Consider the following 27,144-nt stretch of genomic DNA (forward strand, 5'->3'; position numbering starts at 1 on the left):
TGCACTTAGATCATTTTTAAAATTAACTTGACAGAGAGTCACAGAACATAAGATTTGGACAGATTGAATATTTCGATAAACATATACAGCAAAAAACTAGAGCAGTAGTACACGTAGAAGAGATTATCTCAGAAACTCGGAAATATCAATTGATATAATATTTTTTTTAACATTATGTCAAACAAGTTTAATTCTGGTATATTTTGAGATAAATTCAATTCACTAAATTTATAGTTTGAAAGCAATAGAAACATTTTTATTTTGTTTTCTTGCACTGAAATTGTCTACAGTTTGTATAATAGGCATTGCAAAAGATCGTGGCTGTATTGTTATGACATTGTTTGTATGAAAAATTACAGGAACCGATATGTAAGGGTGTAGGTTGACATGAAGTAATATCTGGTAAAAATTATTGCATACTATTATAAAACTGTTTCTTATCCTATGACCGAAATTTCAGTCCTGTTGACATATTTGTAGATCTTATACTGCTGATAATTTTTCATTTTAAAGTTTCTATTTATCTATTATAGTTGTCAAGATAAAAAGACAAAAAATGCAAAAAAAAATAATAAAAATTATCATTAAAGTGCAAGAACTCCAATAACGAGTCGACTGAAGAATTCGATAATTTGGCTTCTATGTGAACCTTTTCTTGCTGATCATTTGTGCTATCTAAAGTTTCTATCCATCTATTACAGTTTTCAAGATAATGGACAAAAATGGGACAAATCGTCATTAAAAGGCAGTTACTTCAAAAAGGAGTCGACTAACATTTTCGGTCATGTTGACTTTTTTGTAGATCTTGTCTTGCTGATCCTTTTTTCCGATTAAAAGTTTCTTTCTATCTAATACTGTTTTTAAGATGTTAGGCAATATAGCAAAAAATGATAAAAATCGTCATTAAAGGGCAATAACTCTGATAAGGAGTCGACTGAAGATTTCGGCCATGTTAAATGATTTGTAGATCTTGTCTTGTTAATCATTTATGCTATTTAAAGTTTCTGTCTATATATTATAATTTTTAAGATAATAGGCATAAAATGAAAAAAAAATCATCATTTAAGGACAATTACTCCTATAAGAAGTCGTCTGAAAGTTTTGACTTTAATAAACAATAGGTAGAACTCAACATTCAAAACATTATACCCCTGTCGGATTGTCTCCAGTTTATAGTGGTTGTAATAATAATAGGCACAGCTTGCATTTTACCCTTATGTTCTATTTTTCGCCATGTCGACCATTCTATATACATTTCTTAATCTAGATACCCTATGATGATTGTGAGTTTGGTTAAACTTGGCCCAGTAGTTTCAGAGGAGAAGGTTTTTTAAAAGTTAATAGTGACGACAGACAACAACGACGAACGCCAAGTGATGAGAAAAGCTCACTTGGCCTTTTAGGTCAGGTAAGCTAGAAAAAGGGGGAGGGTTGAGATCTCAATACAATAGTTCAACCCTGCCACAATATATTCATAGGCCTGTCTCAACTATGAACCTAGTACTTATGAACACATCATTCATCTTTGACACATTATTTATAGAATGATTTTATACCGTGAAGATTAATAAATTTTATAGGTATATTATCTATGTCAAGTAAACTCATCATATATACCGAAATTAATTTTGTACGCCAGACGCGCATATCGTCTTCAGAAGGCTCATCATGTTATGATCAAGGATTTAAGTTTTCTCCAAACGGCATGAAATTTTGATCTGATGTTTTAGCAATAAGCTCAGCTTCATCTCGAAATTTACAAAACAGTTTACATCTATTTTGCCAACCATTCTTCCTCTCAGTTTTTTCGTTCTCGATCAGTATATCAATATACTCCACGTCGCTTAATGGGTCCTGTCGCAACGCGATCTTGCTAAGTTTATTGATATGAATACGAACGTCATTGATTATGACCATAACCGATTTGCTGAGAAATGAGAATGCGCATTTAACTCTATCTAATGTTGACCTCTGCTTTTTTTCTTGTTCTTTTGCAAGTTTATACTTTTCCTTTAGATTTTCATACGTTTTTTCAACTTGAACACTATATGAAATGATGCGAAAATCATTATTTACATGCATTTTCCAATGGCACCGGTTGGAACACACAGTGCAGTAATTGTCATACATAACGCTGCATTTATGTTTCTTTTCATCATCACGGACATGACATGGAAAATGACATGTACTATTGCATGTTAAACAGTTGGTCACATATTGCCTCGGAGGCAAAGATTCTTTCTCCATTCGGATCTCATCCACAGTGTAAGTGAAATTTCTATTATTTTCAATATCAGTTTTGTGTTTTTCCAATATTTCTTCTTCTTGACGAATAGTGTTTAATTTATTCAATCCTTCATCAAGTCGTAATTTTAAGCCTTGTACGGTTGCTTCAAGTCTTTGTCTAGTATCCAAAACTTCCGCTGTGAGTTGCAAACTTCTTGAATCCGCCATAAGTAATTCCTCGAAGAAAACGCGCAAGTTCTCTTGTCCCATTTTCCAAAATAGTTTTCCAAAGATAGCTTCTTTGTCATTTTGAGGATTTGAAAACAAGGCAGAGTTGTTAAACATAAAGTATTTGTTATACGGTACATTAGCAGCTTCTAACGCAGCAAGAACTGGGGGTGCTTTACCATCGGCGAATGTAACAAGAACAAAGATATTGCTAGCAATATCTTGACCAAAAATCGAAAGAATGGAGTGAAAGATATATTTTTGTGGTGGGGTTAATCGTGCCAGTGGTGCTTGAGTGACAAAACACACTGCATCAATGACAGATATTCCCAATTCTCCCGGGGTGGTGAAAAAAGTTCGCATTTGGTCGACAATTGCTTTGTCTCTTGTAATTCCACGAGTATCACCAAATCCAGGGGTGTCAATAATATTGATACTGTAGTTGATATTGCTTCCATTCATTTGATGAACAGTATAGCATGAAATCCATTCTGTTTGAGACTGTTCCTGTAAAAGATGTTGACAGTTAGCAGAACAATAATGGTGGTATGAAGGACTGGGCGTAGGCTCTAATGGAAACATGGAGAACTTTTTCTAAAAAAAATCGATTTTTAAACATGCGCGAAGTTAGAAATAAATTGTATGATATGATTTATATACACACAACATGTGTTAATAGATTAACGTTCACCAGGTTTGCACGCCACCAAATGTTTAAATAGCAAAATCTATTAAACTTTGAGCATAAACATCAAAAGGGCATAAAAAGAACATCCAAACCTGCCTGAGGGAGCTGCAAAATTGGTTTTAAATAAATTACATAGATTTAAAAGGACTGGTTAATGAACGATTGATACCCTAGTGGATTGAAAGTCCACCACCACCAATGCATATAGTGTCATAAACAACACTATGATATGATGTTCGTGTGAACAACACATGTCTCGTGACTAATATTGATCAGATATGCCCAAGAAGAAAAATTATGAAACAAAATTTATCATTTAAATCATGCATATGCCAAAAACAGTTGTAATTAAAAATTAATAGCTCATAACAACAAATGATTCGCTTTCAATTGCAAGTAATATAAGATTCTGGTTCAAAATACAATATTTCTAAATATTAAGGTGATAGTACTAGTATGCGAGAAGGCGTACAGTTTGATAGGCATTGTTATCAAATTACATTGGATAGTAATAACTACTTTACATCTCTTTTTTTGGCTGAATTTATATGAATTATTTTAACGTACGCACTCTTCAAAGATGCCACGGTTTCCACCCCGAGGTTATCACCTGCCCAGTAGTCAGCACTTATTGGTTGACATGAATTATCATTGATAGGGTCATTACTATAAATGAACTGTTTACAAAACTTGGAATTTTTCGAAATACTAACGATTGCTTACTCCAGGAATAAGCTACATTTGCTGTATTTGGTAAACTCTTTCGGAAATTTGGGTCATATATGTTCTTCTTTTTCGTACTCTAACTGTCCTTTTTAACTTTTTTCCGTCGAGTGCCATTGATGATTCTTATGTAGACGAAACTCGTACTGTGTACAAAATTTTACTCTGTATTCTATGATGAGTTTATATATCAGGCTCATAATTTGTCGCGTCAGACTTTTGTTTACATAAGATCCAATAGTGACGCTCGAATCAAAACAGTTTGAAGGCTTAATTTAATAAGAGGTTGGAGGGCATTGAAAACTCAATATTCTAAAAAGTTTTTTTAAACCTGCTTGAAGCTTGAAGACATCTTTGGTATCATTGATATATTAGGAGCAGTACATCTACAGAAAAAATAATCACACCAATGATATTTCATGCTATCATACGATTGTGTAATATTGTTGTTGTTACTCTTGATGACGCAACGTCCATTAGCAGATAAATAGAGTACTTTTACAACCACTACGGTTGTAAAAATACTCATCGTGAATGGCATTAACTTTAAAGAAATATAATGAGGTTTGTCTTCGAATCATAGTTTTTATTGCCCAGGCTTGATATTTTCACCTTTTTTTAGTTAAGAACGGCAGCTATCTTCAGTAAATACCTGTTTGTCTTCTTTCATTTTTTCATCGTCTGTCAAATCAATAATAGTGAATCTAAATGTATCATCCCATGCAACATTTGTGATGTAATTCACCATAGCATTGATAAGAGTCGTTTTACCAGATCCTGTAGCTCCGACAAGTAATATTGTTTTCTCTTGACTGAAACTGGCCGTTCTTTGTCCTTAAATATACAAATTAAAGAACATGAGGATTAATATATATTTTTTGATCAAGAGTCGCACACAAAACTTTTTTTTTTTATCTAAATCTAAAAAGAGTATGTGTTGGAAATTTATGACATTACAATGTGATTGACCAAAACATTTTGACCAAAAGCTATTATATAGAACATTCGGATTTTTAAAGATGCGATTCTATCTTAACATAGCTCCTCCTTTTAAAAAAAGTTTTTTTTTATGCCAGAGATAAGATATGATGTTCAAAATTGATTCATAGTGACTAAATTTGATTTTTTTTATAACTTGGGGGTAAAATTTACCATAAAAAAATCACAAATATGAAAAAATATCTTTCAATATGATTTCAATGAAATTAACTCATATATAAATAGAGAATGTGTCTATGGGCCACAGATACCCCGCTTGTAAATATGCATCAGTCAACTTCCACATACAGATGCAGGATTCACGTAGTTAAGACCGTTTTGTAATTGTAAGCATTGTGTATAAGTTCCATAACATTTGGTTGAGCCAAACTAAAGTTAGAGAACGGAAACGACAGATTTAGCAATCTTATCATTTATAAAGGGACATAACTCAAGGTAATAAGCATTGTGTATAAGTTACATAACATTTGGTTGTGGCAACTGAAACGAAAAATTCAGCAATTGTTATGTTTACAAAGGGGCATAACTCATGCACGGTAAAAGTGACGCCATCTATAGTAGCGGTCAGTTTTTATTGGTGTAGGAAGCCGGACTGCCAGGAGAGAACCACCTATCGTCGGCAAGAAAACTGGCAATCATAGTCAAGTAAGATTGGGGTCGACGGCACCTGCCCCGTGTTTGGTTCGAACTCACAACATCACTGTTGACAGGCTAGTGATACAGTAGATGGACTACTTAGACCAATTGGTCAACGAAGACTCTACGTTGGTGGAATACTGCTGCTCATGAACAAATCATAAACACTAACAGTTTTCATGAAATCTCCACATAACTTAACTTGAAAACAGTAGTATTTATGAGAGACCAGCAAATATGCGCATCGGAAAAGAACCATTATAAAAACTGACTTAATTAGCCTATGACACGTCGCCTGTAGCCCGTTCTGTTGAAAGATGTGAAACGTTCACCATAACATTCTTAAGTTTTCAATGTTCTAGTTTTGTTAACGGATTACGACAGCAGGTAGGATACGAAATATTATCAAATAGTATGTTTTAAAAGGAATCATTACATTTATAGATAAGATGCTGATAACGACTATTGAGTGTTTTGGAAAGTATTCAAACGTCTTTAAAGTAAAGTGTGTGTTAAATTAAAATTTGTATGCGTTTTTTTAACATGACGAAATACCAACATTATTTGCTTGAAATAGACGGACGCAGACATGAATTTTAGGTATACAAAAGGAGTATTAATTAACGCTATGAAGTGAACTGCTGAAAATCTGAAAATGAGCTGAGTAATCTAAGAATTAAAAAAAAACGACTGTCCGGGAACAAGTCGGATATATTACTAATGACTTGTAATTAAGCTTCATTCTTATTACGAACAAAAGGAACTATTACTTTAGGATTCATTTTGTGATCATCATTTAGTAAATATATCATGAATGGTAATATCATAGAAGATGAGAAGAAATAAATGGGGAATATGTCCATGGGACACAGATGATGCCCCCGCTTGCATATCATATAAAGTTATAAAGGGACATAACTGAAGAAAGGTAAAGTGACGCTACCCAAATTGTACTTGATCTGAGTTTTGTGGTAATAAGTATTGTGTATAAGTTTCATAACATATGGTTGAGGCAAACTAAAGTAAGAGAACGGAAACCAAAAATTCAGCAGTTTATATACGACCGCAAAAAATGTTTTGGTCGTATATTGGTATCACGTTGTCGTCGTCGTCGTCAGCGTCGTCCGAAGACAGATGATTTCCGGATAATAATTTTACTATAAGTAAATAGAAATCAATAAAATTTTACCACAAGGTTTATAACCACTAAAGGAAGGTTGGGATTGATTTTGGGGGTTATGGTCCCAACTGTTTAAGAAATAGGGGCCAAAAAAGGGGCCCAAATAAGCATTTTTGTAGTTTCCAGACAATAACTTGTGTTAAGATGTGTGAATCTCTCTGAAATTATACAAGTTTCCATACTACTAAGGGATGGTAAGGATTGACTTTCGGTGGTTATGGCTCAAACCATTTAGGAATTATGGGCAAAAAAAGGGAAAAAAACAAGGGTTTTTCTGGTTAAAGGACAATTGGGACAATTCAAAAGTAGTGTAAGGGAGGTAATCCAAAGCAATTTTAAAGAACAATGTTTGATTACCTCCTTTACACTGCTTGTAAATTATGTATTAAGAAATGATGATTGTCTTGAGGTGATTAGCTTTCAATTTATTTTTAGCAGTTACTATTAATTAATATTAATTTTAGCCATGATTATGTATGTCATTTTATATTTTAAGACTTTTATGATGTATTTAAATGGGTAATTATGGTTGCAAACTCCATTAGAAATTTGAAACTGACCATATCTTGAGGGAAAGAATTTTTTTTGGAATAAGGGAAAGGGGGGAGGTGAAAAAAATTGGAGGGGGGGGGGATAATTTTTCTCATTTCAGATTTCAGAAATTAAAAGAAAATTTCTTCAAATATCTTTTTTGGGTGTTAATATTCAATAGCATAGTGTATTGCACAAAAGCAAAAAACCGGGGTAAAATAATTTTTTTGGAAAGGGGGGGGGGGGGGTCAATTCGCAACATCATAGTGTATTGCACAAAACCAAAAATTGAATATAAATTCAAATCATATAACCAATTTGAAGTTCTTTGACTACAGTTATTCTGTGTTAGAAACCTATTATGTGTCAAAAATTTAATTACAATCCAAATTCAGACCTGTATCAAGCGTGAATATTGTGTCCATTTTGGCCCCAACTTTTCAGTGTTGGACATCTGCGGTCGTATCCAGCTGCGCTCAGCGAAGCAATTTATTAAATTGTCTTTTGATAAAAACCTTGCAGATATATTTTGACTGTGAAAGTATATGTATTAAATTTTCACACATGTCTTAATTGATGAAATATTATCTAAGAATATTTAACATTTTCTTAATTTAAAATCATCAGGCCAGATAATGCTGTAGTTGGTGATGTGTTGGTATTAACAAAACCTTTATGAACACAAGTAGCTGTGAATGCTTATCAATAGTTAGACCAACCAGAGAGATGGAACAGGATTTAACTGGTTGTATCAGATGATGATGTAAGGAAAGCATACCAAAGAGCTATGTTTAGTATGGCTAGGCATCTGGTCTATATACCAGCTTTGATAAGTGTTTGGTATTACTATAAAGTTTCACTTCGTACTATGAACATCAAAATTATTTATTTTGTAAAAATATTTCCTTTCTCTATTGGAACTGTACACGTATACCTAACAACTAAATTATTTTCATTTACCTGTGTTTAAAGTTATTGCAAATGGCTGATATTTTTGTTCGAGCATATTGTTTTTCTTTTATTGTTTAACATTTCATACCGATATAACATGTTACTTTTATTATTCTTCCCTTAGTTTATTTATTTTGTATTTACATTGTATCATAGGTCAAATTTATTTGTTCTGTGTATGTTCAATGGTGTTAATATGTCCTTTGATTGAGTTAAGCTATTTCAGTTGATATTTTATAGTGTGTCTTTCTATGTTGTGATGTTACACTATTGTTTCAGAAAAAGGGTGAAGGTTTGGTACCATTAAAACGTTTAAACCCGCTGCATTTGTTTGAACCTGTCCTAAGTCAGGAATCTGATGTTCAGTAGTTGTCGTTTGTTGATGTGGTTCATAAGTGTTTCTCGTTTCTCGTTTTTTATATAGATTAGACCGTTGGTTTTCCCGTTTGAATGGTTTTACACTAGTAATTTTTGGGGCCCTTTATAGCTTACTGTTCGGTGTGAGCCAAGGCTCCCTGTTGAAGACCGTACTGTTACCATATATTGATGTTTTCATGCAGACAGTGTTGTATTGATCCCAATACTGCATAGATGTCTGATGTTACCACATGACTTTTGTGTGTAAAATGAATTCGGACTATTTGGAACTAAAGTATTCTAAACAAGACCAATGGTTGTACTATGATAATGCATCCAAATGTAATGCGTTTGAGCAATGTAAGTAATAACCAGCATCCAAAACTCCCAGAAAAATCTAAATTTATATGAAAAATATTATGATTGTAAAGAATTGTTAGTCATATCTTCATCAAGGACTATATTTCATGTTTTATTTTGAAACATTTTATATTTCCACAGGTGCATAAATACAATGCTCATGGAGCCACAGATGTCACAGGATTTGGACTGTTAGGACATGCTAAAAACCTTGCTATGATTCAGAAGAACGAAGTGAGCTTTGTCATCCATAATTTGCCCATTATAGCAAAAATGGCTTCAATAAGTAAAGCCTGTGCAAACATGCTTGGTTTGCTACAAGGACATTCAGCAGAAACACCAGGTACTGTTTGTGGTCTTATTAGCATGGGAGGGTACAATAGGGGTGTGAGTGATTTATTTGATTTTAGTTAGATGAGATGTTATGCAGTAGATATAATATGCTTCTCAGAGAAAGTGACTGCTATCTTTTATATTTATGTAAGGGAAAAGAAATTTCCTGAGTTGTCTTTCCTTGACCAGTTCCATAACTGGTACTCTTAAAAATGAATACTTTTTATGCCCCCGCCGTAGCGGAGGGGGTATAAAGTTTTACCCTTGTCCGTACGTACGTATGTCACAAAGTTGGTTTCCGTTCTCTAACTTTAATTTGCCTCAACCAAATGTTATCAAACTTTACACAATGCCTATTACCACAAAACTACGATCAAGTTTGAGGTTTGGTGGCGCCACTTTTATCGTTCTTGAGTTATGCCCCTTTATAAATGGAAAAATTGCTAAATATTTCATTTCCGTTCTCTAACTTAAGTTTGCCTCAACCAAATTTTATGAAACTTATACACAATGCTTATTACCACAATACACAGATCAAGTTTGAATTTTGGTGGCGTCACTTTTACTGTTCAAGAGTTATGCCCCTTTACAAATGGAAAAATTGCTAAATTTTTCATTTTTTTTTCTTAAAATATCAATGATGTCATTGTTAAAGTAATTTTTATATGACCGCAAAAAAATTTGCGGTCCTATATTGGTATCACGTCGTCGTCGTCGTCCGAAGACATTTGGTTTCCGGACATTAACTTCAGTAAATGTAAATAGAAATCTATGAAATTTAAACACAAGGTTTATAACCACAAAAGGAAGGTTGGGATTGATTTTGGGGGTTTTAGTCCTAACAGTTTAGGATTTAGGGGCCAAAAAGGGGCTCAAATAAGCATTTTTCTAGTTTCAAGACAATAACTTGTGGAACGGTGTATGAATCTCTCTGAAATTATACCACAAGTTCCCATACCACAAAGTGATGGTTAGGATTGGCTTTGAGGGGTTATGGCTCAAACTGTTTATGAATTAGGGGCAAAAAAGGGGGAAAAACGAGGGTTTCCTGGTTAATGGACAATTTAAAAGCAGTGTAAGGGAGGTAATCCAAACACATTTAAAGTACAATGTTGTGTATGTTTGGATTTACCTCCCTTACACTTCTTTTAAATTATGTATAAAGAAATGTTGTATTGTCTTGAGGTGATTAGCTGTCAGTTTATTTTTAGAAGTTACTATTAAAGGAATATTAATTTTAGCCATGATTATGTATGTCACTTTCTATTTTAAGACTTTTATGATGTATTTAAATTGGTAATTATGGTTGCAAACTCCATTGGAAATTTGAATTGAGATACTGACCATATCTTGAGGGAAAGCATTTTTTTGGGGGGAAAAGTGGGGGTGGGATAATCTTTTCTCATTTTAGATTTCAGAAATTATAAAGAAAATTTCTTCAAATATATTTTTTTTTGCAAAAAAAAAGGGGGGATGGGGGGGGGGGGGGGTAAATATGCAACAGCATAGTGTATTGCACAAAAGCTCAAAATTGAATATAAATTCAAATCATATAAACAATTATAAGTTCTTTGACTACAGTTATTCTGTGTCAGAAACCTATTATGTGTCAAATATTTAATTACAATCCAAATTCAGACCTCTATCAAGCGCGAATATTGTGTCCATTTTTGCCCCAACTGTTCAGGGTTGGACCTCTGCGGTCGTATCCAGCTGCGCTCAGCGAAGCATTTTATTCCATTTGTAAAGGGCATAACTCTAGAACAGTAAAAGTGACACCACCAAAATTCAAACTTGATCTGTATTTTGTGGTAATAAGCATTGTGTATAAGTTTCATAACATTTGGTTGAGGCAAACTAAAGTTAGAGAACGAAAAAACCAACTTTGGGACGTACGCACGTACGTACGGACGGACAAGGGTAAAACTTAATGCCCCCTCCGCTACGGCGGGGGCATATAAATTAAAGGGTTCTTTGAAGAAGAACGTGTGCCGTTTAGAAAATGAATACTGGTTATTGGAAATACAGTTTTATTCAAACGTACCTTTATACGTAAATAATTTCACTTGAATTCAGGCCACGGCACTTCTTGTTGTATTTTTTTAGGAGTGTTCTAAAAGTTCCAAATGTCCAAACGTTTTTAAGAAATAAAGTTGCCTCATTTGCAATCATACCACATCTTCTTATTTTCATTCGTCTTGAAAATGCATGAAATATTTGCCACTGGACGTTACGCAACCAACAATCAATCTGATTTTTTTTGTTGCTTTCATACATTTTTTTTAGAATTTAGTAACATTAGTGCAATGGTTAGAAAATGTTCAATTTGAACTGTTGTTTTATTTGTATCTAAAATCATTTAACGGTCATAACAAAATAAAAGTATGCTAGTGTGTGTCTGTGTAGGTGTGTACGTGTTTGTAAAGTATTAATTGACATTGAATTACATACCAAGGATGCATTTTCTTGTTTTAACTGCAAAGTTTGCTGCTTCTGTTGGTATTTTCAGTGGCAGTTTGTATACTGAAGGTGATCCATCAGATATATTTTCTGCATCTAGAATCAGTTGGCTTGCAAGTGATAACGATGTAGACATTTTCACAGGTGGGCGGCTGAATGGACCTTCGTCCCCATTTTCGTTCAAAGGTCTGATCTTGAATTCATAATCAGTACCTCCAAGTAAATCTTGTATGGTCCATGTACAGGTTTCATCGTTTGTAACTGCAGAAATCCATTTTGAATTTTTATTGTTGCATTCTCTGTATTTTATTTCATATGAACTCAAATCTGGTATATTTTGTTTTTGAAAACTCCATGCTAAGGAAATAGAAGATGACGTTGATCTTAACTTAATCAGCATTCCAACATCTACTTCTACTGCAGTATCAGATTTTGATAGTTCCTCTGAAGAATTTGAAAACACTTCAAGTGTACTCATCAGCTTCTCTAATACTGCTAAAATACAGAGATAGACAAATACTTTAAAGGAAATGGTTGATCGTATGATTTGTGCACTTTTCATTTCCGTACACAAGTATTTTATATCAAACTACTAGGCATGCAACAGTTCGAGTAAAGCATCGTTCACAATGTTTACAGTCAATTTAAACCATATGAAACATTATTAATATATTGAACATTAAGTGTATGTAAAGTCCCATATCGTACGAGTCCATAGATTAGTTGTCCATTAATATAACAAAAAACGATCTGCCATAAACAGATAAACAGTATTGCAATAGAAACAAGGACTACTGACGAAGTTCCAGATCGAGGACATGCATATTAAGCTGGTTTTTTTTCACTGCATGTAAATATTGATTGAAGAAAACACCATTTTCCCCTCAGACCATCGTTTCAACCTTGTGCGACTTAACTCGCGGATTATGAAAAGTCTCAAGTATTACCAACAAATGATTGTAACAAGATGCTGTTACGAAGTCTCCCAAACGAAGCTCCCATAATTCGACATTCCCAGGGTCGCCTGACATTGGGCAAAGTCCAGTAAAAATTGGTTTGGTCCAGTTAAGTGATATGCATTAGTGACGCCTGGGGACTGACCGTATTTATCATTTAAATCTTCGAGACATGACATGACGAACAGGAATATATATGGTTTAGGGGTGGGGATCTCGACCATTTACAAGATATTAAAAAATTGGGGGTGGGGGGGAACCCCTTGAGACTGACCATATTTATCATTCAAATGTTCCGGACATGACGAATAGGAATATATATGGTTTAGGGATGGGGATCTCGACCATTTACAAGATATTAGAACTTTCTCAAATGGCAGGGGGTCGGGATGACCCTTGGGGACTAACTCTGTATATCATTCAAACCATCGTGGCATGACAAACCAGAATATATATGGTTTAGGGGGGATCTTGACCACTTACAAGATATTAGAACTTTCTCAAATGGCAGAGGGTGGGGGTGACCCCTGGAGACTAACCATGTATTTCATTTGATGTGCTTTATCATGACAAACCAGAATATATATGGTTTAGGGGGGATCTTGACCACTTACAAGATATTAGAACTTTCTCAAATGGCAGGGGGTGGGGATGACCCCTGGGGACTTACCCTGTATTTCATTTGATGTGCTTTATCGTGACAAACCAGGATATATATGGTTTAGGGGTGGGAATCTTGACCACTTACAAGATATTAAAACTTTCTCAAATGGCAGGGGGGGGGGGGGGGGTAAACCCTTGGGACTAAACTTTTATTTTATTTAATGTTCTTTATCATTTAGAATATTTTCAATTATAAAGAGTGTGTCTATCACTAACTGTTTTCAAGTTATAATCATTTGAAAATTAAAAAAAATAAAATCCCATAAGGTTCTATAGTAAACCCCTCCTTCCTTTGGATATATTGATGTTCTATTTATGCCATTTAGTTTCAAGAAATTATAGGTACCTAAATATTCTGTTTTTAGGAAATAAAGAAAGAATTAGTAGTTAAATAAAACATTTATTCATCGCCTTGATTTAGACGGATTTAAAGTTTTTTTTCACCCACGAAAAATCATTTCCATATAATCATTTTAATCTAAGTCTTCATGTCTCCCTCTGTCTAGGGAATGAATGTATAGTGTTCCGTTCTTAAAAACCCTTTAATTCGATCAGTGGGATGAAATATTGTACATTTATATAAAGATGCAGTCACACTCATTATAGAAAAAAATACACTTAACTCCCTCTATAATATCGGTATAATAACAAAACATGGGTACAAGTAATATTTCTAATTAATACCGTGAAAAAGTTCTCGGTTACAAGTATAAAATTTGCTGATATAGAAAGCGTCATCTGTTATATTGATGTATCGTCTTCTGTAAGTGTGAGAGGATTTTGAACAGCAACGTCGTGCACGGTGCAATATCAAATTTAAACGTGATTACAGAAAATAAAATCCAAAATATAAAAAAACCAAATGATCTCATATCACAATTTATTCAAAAGAAAGATAAGATATTACTTTGTCTTTTAAAATACCAAATATAGAGGCTTTATTGCTTATAGTATCTGAGAAATAGACCAAACCAAAAAAAACTGAACATTGGCCTATGAATCATGAAAAAGTTCAAGGTCAGATGACACCTTCCAGTAGGACATTTACATCTTACAATCATTCCATTCACCAAATAAAGTTGACCTTTTTATTATAGTACCTGATATACGGACGAAAATTTAACCTTGATCACTGATACATGAAATGAGGTGATGTCAGAGGAACCCTGTCTGACGGATATACAGACATTGCAAGGATCCCATAGACCAAATATAGTTATCCTGTTAATCATAATAATTGGAAATTTCACATGATAATAAAATTATACATTTTTTCAAACAGTCATGAAAATGAGTTCAAGTTTAATGGACATATGACAGACAGAAACTTATTATAATATAAGGTATCTGCATACATGATGATGATATTAATCATACATGGTAAATCTATAATGGTCTAATTAATGTGGTTCCTGCGTGCCATATATACAGGTCGTCTTCCTTCTGAAATACCAAGCTTAATACAAATAGTTTAAACCTTTGTACACAATTGTTTCTTGCATTTTGTGTTGCAGAATATTCATTTTCATCCTGTCTTATGCATGGTCATTTATTGAAATTGCAACGATATATTCAAATAAAATGAATAGAGTGAAATAATTTGGACACTTTAGTTCAAAAGAGTTATTTGTGATGTCACTATGAGGTCAAAAACATGTTGAAATTGGCTTATTTGACTTAAAAAGGCCAATCAAAATATAGGTTTTGGAAAGATTAGTTATTACCCAAGGCCTTTCTACGAAAAGATTGCTGAAAAAGTAAAGACTTTGAACAAGAAAAATATCAGCAAAAAATCACTTAACTCGGTTCATCGGGATCAAAATCGTTTGACAAAGTTATTTTTTACGTAAGGAGGAGGTACGATAGGAGCAATCATTTGAACCCTGAAATGTCAAAAACAGTGGAATTCTTAAATCATTGGAATATTTACTTACAAATTAAAAAGGTGATATTGATTAATTTTGACTCTTCAGTTCAGAATAGTCGTTTGTAATGTCACTTTGATATAAACATGTTGAAATTGACGTATTTGATCTAAAAAGACCATTTCATACATAGTTTTTGGAACGATAGGTTATGAGTTAAAACCTTACACAAAAGATGTTTCACCAACAATTTCATGTTTGTATATGACATTTTTTTTAGCAAAATATATTTTTGTGTAAAGTCTTGGCTCATATCTAAATATTCATGACAAGATATTATAAAAGGAGGCTGATTTGACGGATTTTGCAGCAATAACCTTTCAGCCCTGAAGCAAATATAGAAGACAAAATAAAAATAAAATATTCATATCTGACAGATTGTCTTGTGAACATCTGAAGATGAAAATAAAAGGGAGATGGAGGATGTAATTTTACAAATCTAAAACACATTTTGATTTTCGAATTAAAAGGACCAAAAAAGTCACCTTATTACACCGTCCCATTACTTAACAAATACTTTGGAACAACGAACCTACCGGTTTCTTGCACACTTTCATCAGGATTACATGTTTTGAGAGAAGCATCAGAATCGGTTTTGTCGCACTTAGCTGTTTGGATTGTTTTACAAACTTGTGCAGAAGCTTCACTTATCGCATTGGTTTTAGTATCAATATTGTCAGTTATGGTGTCCTTGTGTGTGTCTTTGCTTTCTTCTTGACTTTTAGCTGCAATGTTTAATATTTGCTATTAGTGCATTTTGGTTGTGTGACGCAGTGTATGAGTAGCGTGATATTTTAATTAAATACGACTACATTGGATTTGACACTCTAGAACAAATAGATTGGCAAAAAAAACATAAAAAAAACAACAAATAAACAAAAAATAAACTAAGAAACAAACAAACAAAAATCTAAACAAATAACAAAGCTACTTTTATTGGCTAACTACATTTTTTCACATTCACGTCTCGTATTTGTTGCAAGTACTCAAAGGAAGATAGTTGCAGTGATTTGATTCTTTACACCAACTTTAGCTTTGAAATGTTTTGACCACTTTTTGCATGTGAAATATATGAAAATATACAATTAATAAGACTGTTTGATATACTGTTGCTTAACGTACAATTAAAACTATTTTATACATTTTCTAAACGTAAACAAGTTAAATTATAAAATAAAACTGGTCAAAATATATTGATGAATGGAAACAAATTAAACTGACAATGATCTGTTAATGCAAGAATTCATTTGTTGAAGGGAGACTGACCGAAAATATCACCAGCTCAAAAGCCAGCGCTCCTGCATTGGTATGGAAAAATGTTTGATACAGTCATTTTTTTTAGGTTAACTATTTATAAAATATTCTAAACACCAAGTTATACCTTTGCATCCATTTCGTAGCGTCAAACCTTGTGCTGGTCCAGCCTGGTCATGGTAGGAACTGTTATTTCTTTTACGGTCAAAAGACTTCTTTTCCCATGAATATTCTTTAGGATAGTTTCCCCAGCCTAATTCATCCGGATAACCTCCCCAGTTCCCAGTGCTGACACGTTCTCTTTCTGGTCTATGCTGATCTTCCCAAGAGTTTCCTGATACAGTACGTCTGTCAAAATTTGTATAATTATGATTTCGATAATGATAATATCCCCGTTGATTTCTACAATCTCTATAATTGAAATCATTTCTATACATATCATGTGTATAATAATCTCCTCTCCCTCTTGGGTGTCTAGGATATACATATGTATCCCAACCTCCTCTATCATATCTTGGTCGTACACGCTGATTTCTATAGCCTCTTCCGTGGTGACTGTCTTCACGAGAATATGTATTTTCTCTGGTGTGTCTGTTCTGTTTATGTCGGTCATCTATTTCGTTTCCTCTTTCGTCATAAAAACATCTGCTGGAATTTACATCATATTACACAATAAATTTCATTAAAATCCGTCAATACTGTTTCATTGTTTAGTTTCAAGTTTGTATTCGGTGGTTTATAATATGTGTATAATCAGGACAAGAGAAAACAAGTTTGTATGTTGGAATAGGAGCAGGAAGTTACTCGATGTTTAGGTATTTAAAACATTTCATGTGGTCATAAATTTTACTTGAGAATATAGTATCCTTTACTGAAGGCTTTGTATTGACAGCTGTTTATAAGAAAATTTACTTCCAGAGTGAACTAGACAACTACAGGTCTGCAACTCTTTTCACAAAATATCTTACGATTGAAATTGATCGTAAGTTATACTGAAATGTGTATGACTTACGAGTATTTTTACTCTTAAGATTTTTTGTGAAAAGAGCCGCTGGACCTGTATCGCTGCATGCAATCGATTAAGGTAACATATATTGTTTATATACTGAAGCATAACTGATCATTTCCATTCATTGAATCAAAGAAAACTTTGACAACACTTTTCCTTGTACAATGAGTGTTGTAAAATTTTCAAACTATCGGTAAACAGGAAGTGGATGCACGGCAGATGTAAAAATGGCTTACACGCTACAACCGAACATTATCAGATGCAGACCAAATACAAAATCATTTCCTTCCATTGCATCCGAGAATAAATTGACGAACATTTTCATCGTACAATGAGTGTTGTTTAACATGTATTCTCTTATGGTTGTTGCCTTTTTTATCCTGCAATCAGCTAACTATTGTACAAATAACAGGTACACAAATAAATTTTTGCTTTATTTGTACTTGTACAAATAAAGTCTCCTGTTATCCCGCTTCCATGTTGAGCAAGCGGTAATGTGGATATTTCTTTTTGCTTTCCAGTTCATTTTGGGGTCCTCTTCGCGGACCGCGCTTAAACCATGTCGATTTCTTTGAAAAATTAGAGACAATGATTCAGATTTTAACAACTAAAGTTTTAAGTGTTGGGTGTAAATTTCAGGATAAAAACAATATATGTACATGTCGGAAAATATAAAATTTATTTGTACTCGCTACGAAACAGGAGAAAAGCTCGGCGAGCCTCGCTTTTCGTCCTGTTTCTAAAGCTCATACAAATAAATTTTATATTTTCCGACAATGTACATATATTGTATATATCTATTTCTTGCAGATAGAGATATTTCTCGTATCACACAGCGGGATTCGAGCTCACAACCTCACAAGCTAGTGATGCAGTAGTACGACTACTTATACCACTCGGCAACAGAGTCCCCCCACCCCAGGACAGATATAATAAATAGCTGCGCCATGAGCGCATGAAACGTCCGTCAGTCCTTTAGCTCGCTTTATGCTATAAATGAATTTATATGATCAATTAGAGTTACTGTGAGCACTGATCAAATATCCCCTTAAAAAAGCATACACACACAGTGGTGCCCATTGACACAAAACGACGATTTTTCAACGAATAAAGTTTCATAACTGTGAAATGTCATATCAGAATTGTATAAAAAAAAAATATAAGGAAGCTTATTTCACTACATCTAAAAAGGTGACCAAAGTTTCATGAGAACTGCTCTGATCGTTTTTGAGTTATTGTCCAAAAACTGGAAAATCACCCATTTTTAATGAATAAAATCCTATAACTCGGTAAAAATCGAAATGGATCTTACGTCAATAGATATAAACAGTTCACCAACGATTTATGGAAATTGGTGAAAGCGTTTTTGGAATCTTGTCCGAGGCGTTGACGACGGACGGACGGACTGAAGGACAAGTCGGGATGACGGACGGAGTCAAGCGGTTACTATACCTGCTTTCGCCGTTGTCGACGCAGGTAAAAACAATCATGCAACTTAATATATTTATTGTGGCCACCTATAGCCAAGTTCACTACTACACATATTATGATTAATCTCGTAACTGTAAACTGTAAAACAACTGTAAATCAACTTGTTTTCGCGTACAGCACATATTTGTTTTTGCGATTTTCTAACTGTGTTGACATATTTATATGAATTATAATCCAAGCCTCACATAATCAGGATGTTCTTTTCGCACTCGCGAAGGTCGCAGAAAAAGTTGAATTACAGTATGTGCAAAGACTAATAATATAATTTGAGATAACAACTGTATAAAGGAATTTACTAATGAAAAATCTGAGCTGAACTACTGCTATGAGCTAGTAAAAAAAGTCCCAAAAAACAAGAATTCACGGAATACATGTTCTGAATAAAGGAAAAAAATATAGTCAACCGTCGAAAATAAATTTGGAAGAGTGTCGTTAGGTTATTAAAGATGCTCTTTCATCCTATTGTAAAAAATGGTGTAAACGGGAGAAATCTGACAAAAAGTCACTTGATTCCTATTTGAATAAATGTCTCAATATTATTGACTTTCGCTTATCACATTTCGAAAATAATTTAGAAATAAATAAAAGAATATTAAGTAATACGCCCATTTCTAGGATTAAAAACAAAATTCAAGTACTCGCAAAGCGTTGTGTTTTCGTACCGGCCGACAAAGCAGCCAACAATATGGTGGTGGTATGACGTAAACACTACACAGAAGTCCTTAAAAATTAAATTATACAATCGTTTGAAGGTCCAAACTATGTATTGGTTACCTAAACTACACAAAAAACCCGTAAAATATCGTTTCATCTCGGCCTCTAGTTAGTGGTCTACTACTAGAATTTCAGTGCTTTTAACGAGTTCCTTAACTACTATCATAAAAACTGATCGTTAATTTTTGTAATAAAACGTATGAAAATAGTGGAATTAACCATTTTTTTAGTGTAAAAATTCTTTGGATGTTTTAGATAAATTGCGTGCTTTTGATGATCCTTTTGATTCGGTTGACAGTTTTGACTTTTCCACTCTTTACACTACACTTCCACACAATCTTATCAAACAAAAGTTTTCCTAATTAATTAAATGGTCGTTCGATAATCTAATTGCAAATGTATTTGCTGCAACTCATATAAAGCCTTTTTCTCAAACGAGAAAGGTAAATATGCTAGATATACTTACTGGAGGTGTGACGAGATGATTACAGTCATAAATTTTCTCTTTGACAACATTTATGTACGTTTCGGCAATAAAGTTTATCGACAGATTGTAGGTACTCCTATGGGCACCAATTGTGCCCCTTTAATAACAGCCTTGTTCCTGTACTGTTATGAATCACAAATTATGGCCAAACTCAATAAAGACACGTCTAAATTCCATTTAATTGATAAAATCAACAACACTGACCGTTATAGTGATGATATTTTTTCGTTAAATAATCAAGAATTCTCTAAATATACTTCCGAAATTTACCCACAGCAACTTACTTTAAATAAATCAAATATTAACAGCAATAAGTGTCCTTTCCTAGATTTAGATATTTCAGTTTTACACAAGAGACTCTACATAAAAATTTACAACAAAAGGGATAATTTTTCTTTCTCTATTGTTAATTTTCCTTTTTTTGGACGGTGGTGTTCCTCTGGTACCATCTTACAGTGTTTATATATCCTAACTCGTTCGTTATGCCCGTGTCTGTAGTGACGGTTTGGATTTCAATCAGCGTGATCTATGTATTACTGGTAAATTATTAAGTCAGGGATTTCGTTACCACAAATTACTTAAAACCTTTACTAAATTCTTCCAAAGATACAAAGATTTGGTTTGCAAGTTTGGCTGTACCTGTAAAAAACTTATTTCAGACTGAATAGCACATCCTTAATTTTACGGTGATGTTGTTTACCGAGCCATGAAATTTTTATAAGATCCGGGAAAATTTATCGATCTTTAAATAAACTTATTCTTAATGGTTACCAATTCAACACCGTAACAGTAATTAGATCTTTGAATATTGTTTTTATTGGTATAAATATTGATTTGTTATCAGTAAATTTCAAATCGTACTAATTGTTTTGTTATATACATATGCACTTTAACGGTACTACAATCTGTCGATCGTTTGTCATTTTGGCATTGCACAAGGTCATGTTTTTCTCTGACTGTTAATAGAGTCTTTACACTAAATCCATTGGATGTTGGATGTGTACTGATTGATATTTTACTCTTTGATACATGATTTTTTTTAGTTGTTATTGGCTTTGAAGTAGCTGTCAGTAACTGCCAGTACTCTCAGATCTGTACTTCGTGTCCTTTTTGTTGTTAGAGATGAGGGATGGAAAACTACCCTGCCACGTCCGGTCTGTGTTTATGTTTGATTTTTTTTCTGCTTTGTATCGATCTGAGGAGTTAACCCTTTTTCAACTGATTTTTATGGTTTGTTCTTATGTTGTGCTGTTACACCACTGTCCCAGGTTATGGGAGGGTTGAGCGCTCACAAACATGTTTAACCCCGCCACATTCTGTATGTGCCTGTCCCAAGTCAGGAGCCTGTAGTTCAGTGGTTGTCGTTGGTTCATGTCTGTCATATTTATTTTTCGTTAATTATTTTGTTATGAATTATACCGTTAGTTTTCTCATTGTTGAAGGCCATACGTTTGCCTATAATTGCTTGCATCCACTTTATTTGAACTTTGGTGGATAGTTGTCTCATTGGCAATCATACCTCATCTTCTTATTTTTATATCAGCATTAAAGAACATCCATATCACAAGGCCTAATAAGCACATGCAATTGAAATGTTACAAAGGCTTGGGGAAAAACTAAAAGTGTAATAAGGATCTACAGATTCATTTAACGTGTCATAAAATGTGTCGAAAGACTGAAAATAGGGCTATAAAGTAAAACTGCATCTTCTAAAGATTGTACTATTTTTTATGAAGACAGCACAGCACATAATTGTGTTATAAAATTTCCCTTTCATAAAATCGGTGACACTGTGTGTACACTGAATCATATTTGATAAACCCTATAATACAAATTTTGATGTGTGTTCACAAATTTACAATTAAGAATTTATTCCATATAACGATGAAGCAATTACAAAAAAGTGATGCACATGAGTGAAGCCTGCCAATATTCAATGTTGCTATTTGACCTACTGTTACACGTATGTAGCTATAGTTCTTTTCATACTGCCTGTTCATGGATGGAAATTCTCTCAAATGTAACAAAGAAATACACAGCATATTCTGGAGTTGCCTCCGTTTATAAAATTTTCCTAGTGCATTCCATATAATTTAGATTTCCCAAAAACACGGATTAAAGTAGAATTTACAGGTAGCATTTGATATATTAACTTTGCATTCTGAACGAAATGTCAAAAATAAGTATTTGTAGGCTTGTCATCTGTGTATCACCTTTTGTAGGATTTTAGTGGAGTGGTCTGGAGTGGTACATAATATACTGGTATGAACTATTTGATAACATTCCAAATTGGACAAAAATATGTTTTTTTTTCGAGATTCTTACCTTGATTCTGCCATCTTCTCAATTGTGCACTCTGTTCTGTAGAATCTACTAATAGATATAAAAATATGTTCTCTATTCTTAAAACCACCATCTTAGCATCTTATTTGATGTCACGAAAATGGAACCATAAAATAATCTTTATGCATAAAAGTAAACATCATGTATACGATATTGTATAAAGTGTTAATGTAAATAGATCAATCAGTACAAGAGAAATACTATGCTGTCTTTCTAGTTTGTGCTGTAGTTCAGCCTTTGTTTAATTTCTACCAATTTCTTCTGGAAAAAAAGGTGACTCCAACATGAGCAAATCCACCTTTGGGTTTTTTTGCCATCAACCTTGTGATCTGATGTTTCATTTCAAAAGGACCTGTGACATTTAAAACAGTTTTAATGTTAATGACGAACCGGTCAATTTGCTTACATGTAATATGGTTACCTGAGGCAATTTCAAACGTGATATTGTGACCTAAGGGGAGTACTCTACTGGAGCCCCCAAAAAAAGGAACAATACGTATCTAGAAAATACGACAACCTAATGCTTTCTTTTTACAAACAGATCATCGTGTAGACTTTTTGATTACCTTTGAAAGGCAACATTATGCCCAGGATCATTTGAAACATCAGTAGCAAGTTCCTTTTCTCAGTTCAGAATGTAGTTAGCAATGCATGCGGAATGATACAGATCCTTTTCCTTCGTTGAAGTTATCTATGGAGATTAATCATACCATTTCGTAATTGGACTGGCGCTCTGGGCCATTAAAATTTTGTTGGCACGATCAGTCGACTCGAAACGCCTTGTTTTTATGTTTTTTTGTCTACAGATTTAAAACATTGGGACCAATTTCATTGCAACACTATGGAGTGTATTGTACACGCTGTTGAACATTGGTCTTTTCCATATTCTAATATTTCCAAATGAGTTTACTTGTATAGGATTTATAACACTACCTAAAGTAGTTTATTCGTTCTAAAGGAATTATTTTGGTTGAATTGATTTCGTCAAAATGTCGGTGAGAAAAACATTAAAACCATTAAGATTTGCAAGTGCTGCTTAATCAAACCAATCATGGGTCTTTGTAAAATTTCTATGGCTGGATGCAATTTATTTATGTTATATTTAAAAAAAAAATCATCTCAAATGTTTTATATCTTAAAAAAATTAGAACTTCTACATATATGATACGGAATGGTAAACATTTATCTAGTCCATGAGGTACGAAATGGTAGATAAATTTGGCGCATATGGTACGAAATGGTTTTTATAGTGGGTACGAAATGGTAAAAGTGGGGTACGAAATGGTAAATGTGGGGTACGAAATGGTAATTTTGGGTACAAAATGGCAAAGGTACGAAATGGCCAAGGTACGAAATGACTTGCTACCCCTCGAAAAGAGTAGTTTTCCCTTTTCCGTTGCATTTGACAAATTTTCATAGCCAGAAACTTGACAAATTATGCATAATTCCCAACAAATCTTGAATGCACACTTTTTTGGCACTGAGTGAGCAAATTTAACAGGACTGCCTAACATTTTCTAGATTCATTCGGTAGTCTTCCAATGTGGTTTGAAATTAGTCTATTAAAAAACTCAACAAGAAAATAAATACCTCAAAAGCTACTAATACATAACAACTGTACTTATTCGAACATTCAGACACAAAAATGATACTTATAATTCTTATTTACAAACTTCAAGAAATTACAAAATTCAATTTATTGTAAAAAAAACTAGCAAATCTTGAGAAAGGAGAAAATAAAAGGGACGCAACATGACTTATTGAGGTAAAAATTGAACAGTAAAACTGCTGGATGATGAGTTTTATAAAAAGGCCCGTAAAAGTTGATTTGTATGTTCTGTCAAACTTTGATATATTGTTTGTCAAATTCAACTACGGATGATATATATATGTAAGACAATAAAGTCATATAAAACGAGTTTCTTTAAATTTTAATGTTATCGAAATTATTGAACCAATGCATGCATATATACTAAACAAAGTCCTGTATGCACGTTTTTTTTTTATAATTATTACGAATCTATAACATATTATCGGATCGTGACATTGAAAAACAATCCACACAAAGCACGTGGAGCTCGTGACAAATAAGTGAAGTGAAAGAGCTATAATAATAATTATATTTGTTTTAATATGCATTTTCCATGCGTTCCCATTTTTTACTTAAAATTTTCTTAAACAGTTGTTAAATGGTTTGTTGTATTAGATTTGTTCTTTCATAGTCAGTTATTATTATTTACCTTCCAGTACACGTTTGTTTACATTCTTTCATCACGGTTTTCCCCTCGCACTTGCGCTGTGCGGTGGCCGAAGTGCTAACGAAAGGTCATGAGGTAAGGTCACTGCATACGGGAAAATATCGGCGAATTGGTGTACAGGGGCCATGTCAATGAAAGTATCCAAAGATATGTCCTAAGATATGTCTTCGAACATTATTTAGGATGGTCTTAGGACGTGTCTGAGACAGGTCTTAGGATGTAAATCAAAGCTATCATAGGACAGTCCTAACTATGATTGTCCTAGGACCATCCTAACACATTTATTTTATTAATAGAAATATGCAGAGAATTAAATGAAATACATTTTAATGAATTTCAGTATATATGTAAAGGGCGGGATGTTGAATCTTTTATGAAAAAAAGAAAAAGAATTCACGCAAAATGAAGTTTTAACTATAGGTACCTGGGGACATGACAATTTATTTTGCCCCTTTTTTCCAATATCCGTTATTTTTTTTTCTATTATTTTCAATTATTTTCGCGAATATAATAGAAAACAAAAAAATAACGAATTTTGGAAAAAAGGGGGAGGGCAAAAAATTGTCCTGTCCCCAGGTACCTGTGGTTTTAACGTAATATCAATAGATACATTATTATGTATTATCAAAAATGATAAATAAATTTCAAACAAAAACTTAACTAAATTGCCACAAAACTTTGGTAGAGGCTATTATCGTGCTGTAATTTAAGCTATATAAACTAGTGTTGTCCTTAGGTCCACTCGATTTCATTACATGTATTGAATCAGCCTTAGTAAGAAAAGTTGTTCAACTTTTTCTGAAGCCGAAATTCAAATGTTTTCCCCATTCTAATAATTGTTGTACCATTTGGTCAGGTACAAAAAAAAAATGTTGCTTAAATTGATAGAATTTTTGAACTTCAAAAAAAGGGCAGCACGAATTATTTTAAATGAGCGTAATAATAAGACATTTCAAACATACTTTTTGGAGATCTGCGATGAATGCCCATTTCAGAACTTTAGAATTTTTTTTTAGATATGTGCATCGGGTTAGTTCTAGAACAACCAGACAAAGTACTTGTTATATGCTTATTATTCCAAAAACTAAAGCTATTGCATACTATAAACGCTCTTTGTTGATATCTGGAAGTATTGTATGGATCAAATTTGTCTTCAAATTTTAAATAAAGTAACACAATTGAAACTTTAGAAAAAAAAACATATATTGAAGAATATTTTGTTTAAATAAAAGTTAATTCTAATAACAGTATCAAAGTTTATTTTTTGGATTAGCATTTTTAATATTCGATTTAGGCCATATTTGTTGTTTTTATTTCGACTTAGAACATTGTAACTTTTAGGACTATCCTAAGACCATCTTAAAACACCTTTGTATATATCCTAACTTAAGGACCAAATTTAAGACATATCTTATCTTTAATAGGAGACTTTCTTTAACCTGACTTAGGACTAAGACCTGTCCTAAAACCATCCTTAGACACGTCCTAGTCCTAAGACAGCTTCGCTGACACGGCCCCGGGAAGACAATAATTCAATATCAGTATATTTATGAATAATTAGATGATATAAAGGCTTTTCTTTCACAAGAAAGTTAACGTACACTTGTTATATAATCGTCCAATTTATTCAATAAGTTTAAATATTTAAAGCTGATACATTGCTGTTTCATTTTAGAGCACATTTTTGCTGATATCCTCCTTCGGGAACTAATTATAGTCGTTCCTGTGCACCATGGGAAAACAATACGAAAGGGCTAAAATAATAATATATGTTTACCTTATTCTTATGTGGATTTTCAGCCATTAGTTATGATTTGTCCTTGTACCATTTAGACACACGAATTAATGATGAGGTATTTAGTAACTACCTTTACTACTCATAATATAATTGCATCTAACATAATCGATAACGCGGGTTATCGCCACATAACTGTAACGTGCCCAAATGGTCAACTCTTTGAACTGAAACATTTTACCATACGGTAAGTTAACTGAAAAGTCCTTTTGTAATTTCATTCTTTAACACTCAACAATAATTCAAATATCATTCAAATATCATTATGCTAATTTATTCTAAAACAATCACATTTTTAAATATGACTTACCAATTATTCCGAATATAGTCGCTTTTCCTAGTACTTCTTCTAGTCCATTTTTCTTTGGCAGTAGTTCAACATCATGCGTAGTACGGCGAATGTCACAGGTAATCTTACATCAAAAGTAGTCACTGGTAACAAACCATGAAAGAAGGTTTAAAATATCACATGGAAAATTTTGTGACTAAAAATAAACTATTATATGGAGATAAGGTTTTGGAAAATCAAGTTTCTATATTATAAAGGGAATGGAACAGCTGTCAAAGGTATATTTAT

General features: G+C 33.3%; 1 protein-coding gene across 6 annotated transcripts; it reads right to left on the reverse strand.

Moving 5' to 3' along the window:
• Nucleotides 1-27,015, reverse strand: LOC127738140 (uncharacterized). 6 transcript variants are annotated; one of them, XM_052249277.1, is made up of 7 exons: nt 26,878-27,008; nt 22,497-22,541; nt 16,598-17,115; nt 15,753-15,941; nt 11,664-12,167; nt 4,518-4,699; nt 1-2,961 (listed from the first exon to the last, which is right to left on the reverse strand). In XM_052249277.1, the coding sequence occupies exons 2-7, from the start codon at nt 22,508-22,510 to the stop codon at nt 1,678-1,680; spliced, it is 2,691 nt and encodes an 896-aa protein (XP_052105237.1). In that variant the 5' UTR covers nt 22,511-22,541; nt 26,878-27,008; the 3' UTR covers nt 1-1,677. The 6 variants fall into 6 exon arrangements, with proteins under 6 accessions (XP_052105237.1, XP_052105236.1, XP_052105238.1 ...); XM_052249276.1 differs by having other exon boundaries at nt 16,598-17,118; XM_052249278.1 differs by having other exon boundaries at nt 22,497-22,544.
• Between the last annotated feature and the right edge of the window lie 129 nt (nt 27,016-27,144).

This window comes from Mytilus californianus, unplaced genomic scaffold (genome assembly GCF_021869535.1).
Source record: "Mytilus californianus isolate M0D057914Y unplaced genomic scaffold, xbMytCali1.0.p SCAF_4, whole genome shotgun sequence".
In the NCBI taxonomy this organism is placed as follows: Eukaryota; Metazoa; Mollusca; class Bivalvia; order Mytilida; family Mytilidae; genus Mytilus; species Mytilus californianus.

What these genes read in the sequence shown, in the direction of transcription:
- LOC127738140 (XM_052249276.1), bottom strand. An exon ending in GCTACGAAATGGATGCAAAG is followed by an intron (nt 15,942 to 16,597) that starts GTATAACTTGGT and finishes TAAACATTGCAG; the next exon opens with CTAAAAGTCAAGAAGAAAGC. An exon ending in AACAAGAAAATGCATCCTTG is followed by an intron (nt 4,700 to 11,663) that starts GTATGTAATTCA and finishes TGTATATTTAAG; the next exon opens with GACAAAGAACGGCCAGTTTC.